This window comes from Anguilla anguilla, chromosome 9 (assembly GCF_013347855.1).
Source record: "Anguilla anguilla isolate fAngAng1 chromosome 9, fAngAng1.pri, whole genome shotgun sequence".
NCBI classification, from domain to species: Eukaryota; Metazoa; Chordata; class Actinopteri; order Anguilliformes; family Anguillidae; genus Anguilla; species Anguilla anguilla.
In genome coordinates this window covers 43,060,945-43,075,360 of record NC_049209.1, presented here as the reverse complement: position 1 = coordinate 43,075,360, position 14,416 = coordinate 43,060,945, and the positions used below count along the sequence as shown (strand labels likewise).

The 14,416-nt window shown below is 51.1% G+C and overlaps 1 protein-coding gene across 16 annotated transcripts in view; it reads right to left on the bottom strand.

Moving 5' to 3' along the window:
* ncor1 (nuclear receptor corepressor 1) overlaps positions 1-14,416 on the bottom strand; it is a 103,129-nt gene that overhangs the window by 61,560 nt on the left and 27,153 nt on the right. For 15 of the 16 annotated variants that reach the window (XM_035432603.1, XM_035432604.1, XM_035432600.1 and 12 more), the window contains exons 13-15: positions 12,763-12,817; positions 11,934-12,032; positions 630-763 (exon numbers count right to left, since the gene is read on the bottom strand). In XM_035432603.1, coding sequence (XP_035288494.1) covers positions 630-763; positions 11,934-12,032; positions 12,763-12,817 — 288 coding nt within the window. Of the gene's footprint in view, positions 1-629; positions 764-7,385; positions 7,683-11,933; positions 12,033-12,762; positions 12,818-14,416 lie in introns of those variants that run through there. The other variant, XM_035432615.1, reaches the window with a different exon arrangement.

Below are 14,416 nucleotides of genomic sequence, written 5' to 3'. Positions count from 1 at the left end.
TGATGGGGCCATTTTTTTTCCGAATCGGCTCAGCAATCTGAAAAGAACCTTCGTGAACAGGGCTAACACAATATTGACAGTTCCGCGGCTATCGGTGACGAATCATTCAAGGTGAAGCTGAAAGCTAGAGAGAAACAAGCAAGCAGGCTTAACTTACGATAAAACTGTGAAAAGCTACAGATTGCGGTCGAGACGACAGTGCATTTCGCTCAAGACTGAATTCATCAGCTGTAACCTTCTAAAAATGAGTGTCGCACATGATTTGTTAATGCGCAAAAAAAAAAAACCATTTTATTTATTCATCTATACTACATGAAATCAACCATCATTTGTCACCATTAGAAAGTAGGTAGTATAGAAAGTGTGCAACCGTGTCTATGAAATTTAACTGAAATACTGCAATACTCATTGGGTCTGTAAGATAAGTCCCCTGAACAGTTAATTTCAAGTAGTGGGAATGTCAATACTTTACACACTGCTGGCAGATAGTTCAAGGACACACTCCCCAGATAAAATGTGCAACAATCAAATCTAGGTTAACTTGCTGTACATACACAACTAAGACCTGAATTTAAAGGCGGTTGTCCGCACGCCCAGACACATACAGTACACACGCAGTCCTAACTCACTTGGATTCCTCTCTTTCATCTTTCTCCTCCTCTTCCCTCTTCTCCTCGTCCTCTTTTTTCTCCGCTTTCTCCAACTTCTCCTCCTCGGCCTTGTCTTCGGTTTTCTCTTCTTGTGAAGGACGCGTTAGCTGTTGCTGAAGCAAAAAAGGGCTTCTGTTAGATCCGAGCCGTTCAGTGTCTGAGTCCTTTCTCTAATTTGTGCCTCGATTTGAGCTGGCTGACTGCGAACGTTTACAATTTTAGGCACCAAAAACAACGCGAGGCGCCAACTCCTCTGAATGAGGCAAATGGATTCCTGTTATTGCAAATGAGAGGCCACATTTTTTCTTTACTCACAGCATCACAGATTTTGACACACTGCACAAGTTTGACCCGCCAGGCCAATAAAATCTGTTTTGCACAGTTATTTCCATTTTTACAGCTTGGATGCACTGATGTTTTTTTGTTAACCTACACTAGAGACCTACGCTTCCATCAGGTCGCTTTTTAGACGTCGGGGAAAGGAGGCTGCCCAGTCGGGACGGGATCACATGCACGCTAACACGCTAACAGCTAGCGCCGATCAGAGACGCCTCTGACGCGCGCCCCGGGCAGACGGGATTTGCGGGCCCGTTTGGCGCTTTAATCTACACGCTGACACACGACGCTCATGCTGCGCATGTGACCTGGGTCCGCGCACACGCGCTCTCCAGCCAGCAGCATCCCCGCGGCCTTCTGCGGCCACCGAGCCAGCACTCAGCGTCGCCTCTTCTGCACCCCCAGAAAACTGTTCCTGACCAGGCAGGTGCTCGGAGGAAGACCCCCTCCCCAATAAACCCCAGCTAATACAAAAGGCCTTCACGATGTCGCTGCCGCGCAGTGGCAACGTCATAACGTCGGCAAAACATTCCAGCAACGCTGCGACAACATTTTGTGTCCGCTGGGGAGGCTACAGGCAAGCGTGGCACAGGCTTCTGGGTAAGCGGACAGCAGAAGTGTTCATGGAAAGATGTACTTAAGAGCAGCGACCCCATGGGGAGAGCTCCTGTGAGAGCAGATAGACTGAGATAAATAAAGGGTCAATAAAATAATGTAGTTGGCAGGCAAGTATATATGAAGGTCATAAAAATGTAATGTTCATGCTTCAAATGTAATGACACAGACCAAGTATTCCTGCTGATAACGAGGGAGTCAACAGAAATGAGACAAAGAAAACAAATGCAGAATATAGATCTATTTATATGCAAGGCAACTAGTTCATCTCATGAGCTATAAAATACAGTATATACCTTAAACAGTCAGTCGTGTTTCATACAGCTTCTATTAAGCTTCCCTATCACACATCCTGGTTATTATTTGCTTTAGCCATTCATTTATGTGCAAACCAGTTGCAGTCTTTCATCACCTTGCATAAACACCTTATGTTTAGCCTGGCTGCGTGCAGGTCACCAGCTGCAGCCCAAGACGCGTCTAGGTCATAAACGCAGGTGAGCTAGCGCCTGGCTAGCACACAACTCCCGCTTGGCCAATATAAAACACACCAATAATATCTCTGAATCCAAAACCGAAGTATTACAAAACAATCAAAAACAGACCCATTATATTTTAAAGCCCTCAATTTTAAGGGAGCGGTTTCCTTCTCTCTCTCTGCACAAGTTCCTTCTCAGTCCTTTAAAATCAGACTCGCGTAAACATGCAAAGCCAGCCAAGGTGATTAAGGACCATTCCAAAACCTCATCGGAATCAGCGCGCAGGCCTCCGAAACATTCCTAATTGCCTGCTGTTCCTTCAGAATCGCTGACACTAATCAGTCTCTCTCTCTCATGGACGGAGAGCGCTTCGCTGTCCAGCGATGCTCAGTAATTTTACCCAAAGTTTTACACCAACTTGCGCACAAAACCGAGGTTCCGGAATCGTCTGGGTTCAGAGGTCAGAGGTTAAAGGTCCTCGCGTTCTCTCGTGCAGCGCCTTGTGCGCTCCCTTGTCACATACGGAAACACTCGTGCGGCAGTTCCTCGGGTCCGCGATTAAACAAACCGCTAACTTCCCTCCCGCGCTACGTCACGCTCCGGGGACAGCCATATTTGCAGCGTGGACCTGGGTGCGAGGAACCAATCAACCAATGAGTCAAGAGCCACTTCAAGGAGCCAAGAGAAGCGGAGAGCCAATCAGTGACAAGTCCATAGACAAAGTGTCAAAAAAATAAAAAATAAACCAGAGCTGAAATGAAATCCTGCACAGAGGGGGGGGGGTAAAAGTGCTGGTTTGTCTGAGTGGTGGCAGCATCATCTTTTGATATCCCCCCCAAGTCTCTTCTCATGCGTTCATAAATCTAAGACTGTTTTCCTGTCCCGTCTCTTCTGGCCTTACCCTGGGGCGCGCCTATCGCAGGGAGGGGAGACGCGGAGGCGCTGGCAGCCATCTGTGAAAAACCGGCGGGCTTTCAAACGGAGCCGAGAGAGAGAGAGAGAGAGAGACGCAGCTGGGACGCTCGCCCCGCGCCCGCGCGTCTGATCATATCTGCTCACGGAGCACTTCAAAATGAAGGGAGACGCGCCCGAGAGCAGAAAACTCAATCCTTCAAAGGGAGCGAGAGAGAGAGGGCGGGAGGGAGGGGGAGAGAGAGAGGGAGAGAGAGAGAGAGAGAGAGAGAGAGAGAGAAGGGGATGAGAGAGAGAGAGAGAGAGAGAGAAGGAGAGAGAGAGAGAGAGAGAGGGAGGGAGAGGGAGGGAGGGAGAGAGGGAGAGAGGGAGAGAGAGAGAGATGGAGGGAGGGGGGAGAGAGAGAGATAGAGGGAGGGAGGGAGGGAGAGAGAGAGAGGGAGGGAGAGAGAGAGGGTGAGGGAGAGAGAGAGGGAGAGGGAGAGAGAGAGAGAGAGGGAGAGAGAGAGGGAGAGAGAGAGAGAGAGAGAGAGAGAGAGAGAGAGAGTTCATCATCGAGCGAGCTTTTGCGGACGGGCCCGAAGTTCCGTTCGGTGGAGAGTGGGGACGGGACGCGCCCGGCCCCGCCAAGTCAAACATCCCACGCTGTTACCAGATGGGGCTCGAGGAATGCCGAAACCCGGCCAGGAGACGGAGCCCGAGGGGAAGGAGAGAAGGAGAGAGGGAGAGAGAGAGAGAACGAGCGTGTGAGCGAGCGCCAGGTCCCGCCCCCCTCCGCGGCCACTCCGCAGAACCCGCTCCCTGATTGCGAAGCGGCGTTTCCGCGCAAACAAAGCCCCGTCCGGGACGGACGCCCGCGGCCAGCCGCCACCCCCCCCGCCTCCTAAAACACGAGACGCAAAATAAATAAATAACTCCTTGTTGACGCGTTTTTCCGCCGCGGGCCGTTTCCCTGCTCTCATGGCGACCCGGACGGAGCCTTCAAAGAGCCGGTGGCGCCGCTGCTTGGCTCGGAGAGCGGGAACACAATGGAGCACATCCGGGCCTCGGCCCTGCCGCAGGTACTCCGCTTTTCCCAGCAGCGCTACGACACCCACCCCGCGAGACTCGCATTAGACGTCCCGACATCTCTCACCCGGGCACAGGCTACTGCACAGCAAAATTAAAAAAGGATAAAATGTAAAAAAAAAAAAAAAAGAACACCACTATAAACTTGATGCCATTTAAGCTGTAATTGAAAATGTAACAAGCAGGAATGTGATGGTGTGCGTGCCCTGAGACAGACTGGTGGCCTGTCCAGGCTGTATTCCTGCCTCTTGCAATACAATGCATGCTGGGATAGGCTCCAGCACCTCCCGCGAACCTGCCCAGGATAAGCGGGCACAGATAATGGATGGACAACCAGGAAATGTATCTATACTGTACCTGACACTACAAAGGGAGTTCTAAGGTAAACTAAAGTACAGAACCAAGACGCCTCTTCCCATTCACAAATCCGTCTGCTGATATTTTTGCTCGATTACACTGAGACTGAATTGGCCCATGCATGCTTAATAATTAACACAATGATCTACCTCAATTCTCTGTCGATAAGGAAGCAACGCCCAGATGGCAAAGTTGCATCAATACAACAACAATAGCTGCACATTAACCCCTGTCAGTAAAAAAAAACAATGACACAAAATACACACCAGATACAGGTGCCACAGATTTAAATATAGGCTGACAGTGACTCCTGGTAATGTGTGTTGCTTAGAGGGCACTGTGCCCTAGCAAAGTTGTGGCAGAGTGCCACTGAAGCGTGAAGCTGCAGCTCTGTCACAGCAGTCACAGATCCTGTGAAACAAAGGCGCTTGTGATGTCACGAGCACAAGCAGAACCGAAACAAACTTTTTTTTTAAAAAAGTACAGAAAGTACAGAAATGATCAAGTAACACACAGTATTTCTGCATCCTACCCGGGTTAACGTCGGGTGAATGTTCTCACAATGTTAGCCGGAATGGTTTGTCAATGTTGTAACGTTGCCGCTACATGGCAGAAACGTTGTGAGAACGTTTCGTGTTAGCTGGGACAGAGTCGCGCTGGGCTGCTGATCCAGTAAGATCTATTCTGATGGGTGGGATCTACCCTTGAGCAGCAACGTGGAGGCACTGGCTCGAAAAAGATACTGCAAACAAAAAGTCATCTGCAACAAACTTCTTGTGTGTGTGTAAGAGTGAGTGTGTGTGTGTGCCTTTGAAAGTGTGAGTGTGTGTCTGTGTGTGTTTATTTGTGTGAGTGAGTGTGTGTGTGTGGTGTATGTGTAAGAGTGAGTGTGTGTGTGTGCCTTTGAAAGTGTGAGTGTCTGCCTGTGTGTGTGTGTCTGTGTGTGTGTGTTTATTTGAGTGTGAGCGAATGAGTGAGTGAGTATGTGTAAGTGTGAGTGTGTGTGTGTGTGTGTGTGTGTGCCTTTGAAAGTGTGAGTGTCTGCCTGTGTGTGTGTGTGTGTGTGTGTGTGTGTGTGTGAGCACACGCGTGTCATCTGCGATCAGTTTCTAAAAGCTGGAGTGCATTTACACATAACCAGAGCTGTTTATCTGTGCCTGTAAATGCCTGTGATAAAGACTTTCTTCAGCCGTAATAATGGTGATGTATGTTATATTGAATCCATTTCAAAATGAGGGAAAGCTTTAACAGAATTTAGATGGAGAATTTTATTAAGGATTGCCCAACCGTACTTTACACGAGGATTAAAGCCAATTTAAAGATGTCACACAGTTGCATTAAGTATGTATATATTTGCGTGCCACGCCAGACAAATTCAGGCATGTGCCAGACAGCACTGGGCAAAAAATAGCACATAAAGGATCCAACAGCGTTAGGGCTCAGACTGCCCCCCCACCCCCACCATTCCAACGCAGCATTACCACTCAACTGTGACATCATAAAAGCCACACCGTTAATAGACACCATGTCCCACGATGCACCGCACTGGCTTCAGAACCGGGGCCTCCGAGGGCAATGGGATTTAATGGAAAAAAAAAATGGCTGCCAACAATCTTCAAACGCGAGAGAGCCGCGCTCAAGGATGTTCAGGAATTCAAGACGAACAGGCGAATGACGCAAACAACATCTCAGCGCTCTCCAAAAATACTTTTTCCACAAAGGCAGCTGTTCCGCGCAGGGGAACGTCGGCTCCGAAACGTTCCTCAATCTGCGTGCGAGTTCCTAAAATGTCAAACAGGACCTCCTCGAGCTTCCTGAGCAGAGCAGAAGGGAGATGCACGCTTCGGTAAACTCTCTCCTCATCCATCCGACGGGGCTTCGCACTTCCAGCGCAGCCACGACATCTGCGCAGCAGACTGCGGCTGACAGAGAGGAGGCCGCCTCTCATCTGGATCTCAGCGACAGCGCTTCAAAGTCACTCCGAAAAATTTTTTTTTTTTTTAAAACACTCATAACGACACGCTGTAACAATGTTCCGCACAATGTGGCATTAAGAGAGATTCAGAGGCTTCAAAACGATTACAAAAAAAACGCAACAAACAAACAAAAAAGAGAATAAAATCAAAAACTGTTACAGTACTATTCGTGCAAAGTGCAGAAAAAGCACAGCGAACACGGAGAGCACTTTAACACAGTCAGTTAAAGCTGTTCAGGGGACTGCGAAAACGCACGGGCTGGACCGCAGCCAAGGACCGTCACTTAAAATGGTTTACATTAAGAGAGCGCCGGTGCCCTGAATTTCAGCGCTCTGAGTCAGCAAAAGAATCTGGCTGGAGTTTAGAGTAAGTTACGTGCAGCCTGCCTGTCTTCCCTGTGGTTCACTTTTTAAAAAAAAATTTAAAAAAAACCTCAAGTGCGCGAGTCACGGAAATCTGAGACGTGCAGCGTGACCGTTAACTGGGAAAACTGCGAGCGGCTCTGGTTCCCAATTTCAGGATATCGCAGAAACACAGAGAGCGAGAGAGTCAGCAAGAGAGAGAGAGAGAGAGAGAGAGAGTCAGAGAGAAAGCGAGAGAGAGAGAGAGAGAGAGAGAGAGAGAGAGAGACAGGGAGAGAAAGTGAGAGAGAGCAAGTGAGCGAAGGAGAGCGAGAGAGGTTGTTTATGTTGTATGTGTGTGTAGTATGTGTATATTAGTTTTAGAGTTGATTATTTTATTTTATTATTTTTTGTTATTACTGTTGTTCTTCGTAACTCTTGCTGTGGCAACACAGTTCAAGTCATGCCAATAAAGCACCGTGAAATTGAATCGACAGAGAGAGAGAGAGAGTGAGAAAGAGCAAACGAGCGAGCTAGCGATAAAGAGAGAGAGAGACGGAGAGAGAGAGAGAGAGAGAGAGACAGACACAACACAAGACGAGAGTAACGGACAACGCTAACGCTAGCGCTCCAGCTCGGCGGCCGGTGGCGTACCTTGGAGCTCATCGGCGGTCTAAAAGCCCTCTGCCCCCGATCGACCGCGGCAGGTCCCGGGCTCGGACCCGAGGTACGGCAGCAGCCTGGCGGAGCTCGTGAGAACGGCCGGCTGGCCCCGCAGCGCGCGTGTCCCGGGAAGCCGTGTCGCCGGTCCGCGTGAGCCGCCGGCGGGATCGCCCATCTCACAGGCGCGCGCTAATCTGCCCGGGGTCACTCAAGGTAATCCCCCCGCCGAGCGCTCCCTTTGATTGGCACGCACAGCGGCACGGCCAGTTTTTTGGTCTTGTCAGATCGCTGGGACGTACCACTCGGCCTCAACCCGGAGGGGGGGAGGGGGGGGCGGACGGGGCTGATTCTCGCGGAGAAAAAAAAAAAAACTGAACAAAGCTTGAGGAAAAACCGAAAGAAAACAGAAAACTAGCAGAGGAGCTTCCGTGCGGGTCTTAGAAAAATGGCAGGACCTATTTTCCGTCGCCCGAGAAGGAACTTGCGCTCTCTTTCCCTCCGTCTGATTTTCACGCTCACCCCCCTCCTCTCAGACCGGGATGTGCTAGCTCTCGCAGCCTCTCTGGAATTTCTACGAGCACAAAGCCTCTCCTGCAGTCTCTCTTAAATCCACAATGTCAGTGCTGAGCAACATTTAAGAGGCAGGAAAATCCTGTGATTATTATTATTTCCCATACTCTCAAACTGCTTTAAAAATTTCTCCATGTACTCCCTCCAGAGCCACCGCACCCCTCTAGCCCGTGGCCCTTCACCTTCTTGGCAGACGCACACGAAAACAACCTCCTCGTTAAAAAGGTCCGTTTCAGAGTCCTTGGCATGCGAGTGAAACTATTTCTGCGCAGTCAATCCATCCACAGGACTAAGGGGAGTTTTCAGTGGCGTTTTACCAGACGTCGATAAGGGTCGCGGGGGGGGGGGAGGTGGGGTAAAAAAAGATTTTCATAAAAATTTTTTACACAGACAGCACTGATGCTTTGCCACTGCTCTGATGAAGCACACATTAAGGAGGTATTTTATTACCATATTTCCATTCAGATATGTGTCACAGACCCCCCCCCTCCACCTCCCATCTTCAGGTATAAACTCATCTGATCATCCAGGTCAGATTAAGGTGTCTGTGTTTGTGCTGTTTTTTCCCTTTCTTTTCCAGGACAGTAAATTTAGCAACAGCTTTATTTACCGCCCTGGTTGTGTTCTCAGTGGAGGGGGGAGTAATCACTCAGCCGGGTCTGACCAGCAGCAGCTGAAGCCCCTCCCACAGACTGGCAGCAGCTGTAGCCCCTCCCACAGACAGGCAGCAGCAGTAGCCCCGCCCACAAACTGGTAGCAGCAGTAGCCCCTCCCACAGACCGGCAGCAGCAGTAGCCCCTCCCACAGACTGGTAGCAGCAGTAGCCCCTCCCACAGACTGGCAGCAGCTGTAGCCCCTCCCACAGACTGGTAGCAGCAGTAGCCCCTCCCACAGACTGGTAGCAGCAGTAGCCCCTCCCACAGACTGGTAGCAACAGTAGCCCCTCCCACAGACCGGCAGCAGCTAAAGACCCTCCCACAGACCGGCAGCAGCAGAAGCCCCTCCCACAGACCGGCAGCAGCCTGTCACAGACCAGGAGGCAGGACCCGCGTCAGACTCACGCCGTTAAGACCGGGCGCCTCGCTGCTTCTATAATGGGAATCGATGGCGATCGCCGGAGTGGAAAAAATAAGGGGGGGGGGGGGCAAGTGAAGGCGCGAGGCTTTTTACTGTACGCCGAAGATCACATTACCCAGCGCTGGAAGCCTGCCAGGCCATCACTCACATACAGCTGTGAGGGCTAGAGAGGCCCCAGCTGAGCCGACTCAGGCCGCAGCCTCAGACAGTAAACCCCACCCACCCCCACCCCGGCCCAGTGCCCCCGCTCCTGCCCCCGTTCCACTTTAATGCTCTCCTCCCCCCCGACCCAGTGCCCCCGCTCCTGCCCCCGTTACACTCCAATGCCCCCTCCCCCCCGACCCAGTGGCCCAGCTCCTGCTCCACCACCCCCTCCCCCCCCCCCACACCAGCCACGTCATCAGTTCCCTTCACTCAGCTCCAGGGAGGGGGGTGGGGGGTGGGGTTCAGGCTGCAGCTCTGCCACAGATAAGCCTTTGGCCAGGAGAGAGGAAAAGCCCCAAGGTCAGAAAGCAAAAGGTCGGAGTAAAAATTCTGCTCGGGGGGGGGGGGGGAAGAGGCGGAGCAGGAACACGGTCACAGTCGGAGCTGAAGTCGGACATTCCGACCTGGCATCCCTCACAAAGACACACATCCGCTCATCTGGCCTCGCCCGTCCATCCACAGACAGCGCTCCCTCTACAGGCGGTGCGAAAGGTGCAGAACCGCACGACAGACGCACGGTCAGACCAGCGCTGGACCTGCAACGCAGGGGACTACGCACAAACAAACTCAGGCGATTACCAAGCTCCAGCGGGCTGTGGACCTGCACTGATGGAGGCCCGTTGTTCCAACTGGCAAAGGAAATATCAATATGGAATATCAATCCTATGTCAGATCACCAACTTTTGTTATTACATCTTTTTTCATTCAGCCCTGGGTTGGGGAGTTGATTGCAGAAATAATAAGATCACAGAAAACAGCCAAAAAAACTTCAGCAGAACTTCAAAGCTGCTTTCCTGCTGGCCACATGGCAGGCAAACTTCCTGTTTTTTTTTAAGCATAAGTGCACCCAAGCATGCGCACGCATACGCACGCGCATGTACGCACACGTGCACACACACACACACGCATGTACGCACACGTGCACACACACACACACACAAACAGCCCTGCCCCTCTGCTCGTTCCCAGTCACCACATTCAAATTCTTCCAGTTGATCTGGCAAAGGACGAAATCCCACTTCCTGTTTACCATTCGACAATAACACGCCAATTGGAAACCCGCAGGAAACGTGGCCTTTGGGAGGGAAATCAAGGGTTTCGTGTTGCGCGGCCTGATTAGCTGCATTAATGCTGCGAAGAGTGAGGGCTCCCCGTTCCCCTGAGTGCGTACAGCGTCCCCGGGCAGCACTGAGAACTGCATCATGGGTCCACAGTGGAGGACTCCACCTGCAGACCCTGCAGCTTAAGTTCGGCCAACACAGCTAGCCAATTATCACGGAGTTCTAATTCCCCCCAAACTGCTAACCAACTGAAGCATCATTCATAATACAACACCCCCAGAATAATAACGGTGGCAGGAACCAAAAATTAACTCTGTTTACCTTTCCTCATTTACAAAGGCAACACTGTGAGAATCACCTCTTTTTGTGGAGCGGGCCCGAACGAGTGCACAGAAAACCACAGCAGTGCCTCACCCCACATCCCGGTTCCCGCTGCCCATGTCGGGTATCATACAGGAGAGCCCCCCCCACCCCCCACCCCTCCCCCAGATCTACAGCCCACACCAGGGCCCAGCTGGAGGCAGTGTGAACGTGTGACACCCCCTCACAGCCTCCAAACACACACACACACACACACAAGGCCTTCAGAAAACGCACGGCAACATGGCGAGAGCCCTGCTCCTCCGGACCCCTGGTGCTGCTGTTTCAGACTGTTTAGACCAGCGCTGCCCAACCCTGTTCCTGGAGGTCTGCCGTCCCCCGCAGGCTTTCTTTTCAACTTTACGACCGCGGGCAGCTCAACAAAGACCTCCAGCTGCGGACCGAGGTGCGCTCTGTTGGGTTTGGAGTGAAAAAACTTACAGCCAGGACCTACAGGAAGATCTCCAGGAACAGGGCTGGGCAGGGCCTGCTTCAGACGGTCCTGCCCAGCAGCCGTTCCTGGGCCGAGCTGGGCCGGGATCCCGGCCGCAGGCAGCCGAGGATCGCGCGCGGGAGAGGGGCCGCGGCGGCCCTCAGCCATAACTCACTAGCGCGCAGCGCTCGCGCGGGGCCCCGGGGATACTTGGAAAAGCCTGAAAAGCTCCTCTGGCACGGAGCGGAGGCCGGGCCCATGAGCGTGGCAACCGGATGAAAAGATTCCTAGAACTCGTGCAGCGGCGCTTTTTCCAGTCGCCCATAAATCAGGCCCTAAACTCCGGCCTGTTTCTTATTTACGGGGGCCCCGAGAACACGCCCCCCCCCCCTCCCCAGCCCGCCCCCCCCGGCAGGCCCCGAGATCCGTACGCTAGGGGGCCCCCCGAGACCGCCGCAGAGCGCCGGAAAGCGCGTTAGCGCTCGCGCTAACCAAACAGGAAGCTCTGACGCAGCACTTCTGTTTACTACCGCAGTCTGCCCGTCGCCATGCTGCCTCTTGGTTCCTCACAGCTCTTTCCAGGCCGCCGCCGCCGCTGCTTTACAGTGTAAACTGTTTCATAGCGCTGCTCGCAGTTTCTTTCTTTCTCACCTCTCCCCTCCCCAAACGCAGTGAAAAATAAATCCAGCCTTGCCCTCCTCGCCGTGACACCGAACACCTCGAAGGAAGGAAGAAGAGCGCCAGGCTCAGAGCCGCGGGGGGGGGGGGAAGTTGGGGACGTGGAAGCAGCGCCTGCCCCCCCCCCCCCCCGGAGCCGAAAGCGCTCGGGCTCACCTGGTTTCTCCCTCGCCGTCTGCCGTAGCGTCTCACCAGGGTCTTGTAGTTCTGGTTCTTCTTCGTCAGGTAGTAATACAGGACGCAGTCCGAGACGCACTGGAGAGGAGAGAGGAGGGAGAGGAGGAGGAGGAGGAGGAGGAGGAGGAGGAGGAGGAGACGGGGTCAGAAACGTCTAGACGCGTTACTAGATTCAAATTCAGCTCGGCCCTCCCGCAGCGTCCTCGCACAGAGGAACGGGAAGTGATTAAACAGATCATGTACAGAGGCCTTTGTGGAGAGCTCTCACAAAAAAGCATCTTGCAGGCTACAGTCAATTGTGAACGTAGAGCACGTTGGCTAGGAGACAGAGGTTATGTTTATATTCCTTCTCATTACTCTTCCACAAACTGGAATGCACAGTCATTCCTGTGGGTGCATCCCACTGCCATGACATCTGCACAGTATGGTGGGTGCGGACCGGGCTTCACATCCTCCTAAACACACCGTTCTGCTTCTTTTTACTCCGCAACAGACCCGCAGAGTAGGGCTTTTTTTATTTTTTATTAAAGACATTAATAAGTCCCCACTTCTGAACATTCGGGCAGGGAATACTCCGGAAAGAGACATCCTGTGGCTAGCCGTGCGCTTCCCAGAGGGGTCGGGGGCAGGATTAGGATTGGACGACGGGCACGGGGGGGGGGCGCGCCGAGAACGAACCGCCTCAGCAGCGCACCTCGCTCGGGAGCCCCTCGGAACGCCAAATTTTAAAAATACCGTTTCCGAATAAGCTTCAGACATCAGCAAAAAAAAAATAAAATAAAATAAAAAAACGACTCTTTCTGCTCACCTTCCTTTCCAAATAGGAAGCGATGAGGCCAAAGTTCTTTGGATGCTGTACAAACCTGCGAAGGGAGAAAACAGAGAAATTCGTCTTAAGGCACACGGCGTACTCGCCCGGAGAATACAATGGCAGCGAGATGGATTCCGTGTCCTCTTTCCAGAGCACTGACATCCTTCACAAAATCCCAGAATCCCCTGAGGACCCTCCAATGGTCGCAAATAATGATGCAGCACACTGCAAAATAGAAGCAGCTGCACATTCTGCTTGTAACACCAAGAGTTTCAATGTTACATTTCGAACTGCGTAGGACCGGTGGGAACACTGTAACTATTTTGGAAAGCAGTTGCTTTTCAAATGTTTCTTCCCCCGCCCCCCCCCCCACACTACATGACATGACTAGTCTGGGAACATATGGAAATTGACTCTCCAAGACTCTCTGCCATGCCTCACTCATCTGCTGTACCTGCTGAAACATTTAACACCCCTCATCAAATTTAGAAGACTGCATTTTTAGATTTTCACTTTAAATAATGTAACAAAATGAATAATTTATTACTATATACACCATGCATTAAATTTAAGTACTATATGCAAATTTATTTCGTGTTGAGGTAGTGCAAAAATATCTAAGGCAGTTCAGAGGCTGTGATCACACACTGACTTCAAGCCGCTCCTTTTGTGCAGACAAAAGTGTTGGGCAATAAGCAAGTAAGTACAACCAGTACCTTCCTGATTTCCACTATTATTGCATCTTTGTCACACTGAATAGTTTCAGATCTTTAGATAAAATGTAAAACAGGCAACCTAAATACAAAACACAGTTTGTAAATTATTACAATTTATAATTATTATTATTTATTATTTCATTTGTTTAATGAAAAAAGTTATGAAACACTCATATCACCCATGTGAAAAGTAATTAACTGGTCGCATCACCTTTAGAAAGCAAACGCTTCTGATAGTTTTCTCCATTTTAATTTTCTTCCTGTATTTTGATATCAGTGTTTCACATCTCTGAAGAGGAATTTTAGCCCACTCTTTATTGCAGAACTGCTTTAATTCAGACAAGTTGGTAGGTTTTCTAACATGAACTGCTCGTTCTGCCACATCGTCTCCACTGGGTTAAAGTCAGGACTTTGACAAGGCCACTCCAAAACTTCATTTTGTTTCTTTTCAGTCATTCAGATGTGAACTTGCTTTTGTGCTTCGCATCACGGTCTTACTGCATAACCCGATTGCGCCTCAGCTTCAGCTCACAGATGAATGACTGGACATTCTCTCTAAGAGTCCAGGTCGCGCGGCAGCAAAGCACCCCCAACCATCACACTACCACCGCCATGTCTGACCGCTGAAATTATGTTCTAACTGTGAAATGGTGCATCCGCTTCACGCCAGTCATAATGAGACCCACGTCATCCATAAAGTTATACTTTTGACTTGTCCGTCCATAGATGGCTTGGGGCTCATCCAGGTGCTTTTTTTGCAAATGTGAGACGAGCACCGAGGTTTCTCTCGGTTAGCAGTGGATGCTAGCGGATGCTACCGTCTTGCTGCTCTCCCACGAATCCCACTTTTGCCCAATCTCTTTCGTACTGTGAAGTCTGAACACTGACCTTAGCTAAGGCTACAGAGGCCTCTAGTTCTCAGGATGTTCTACTGG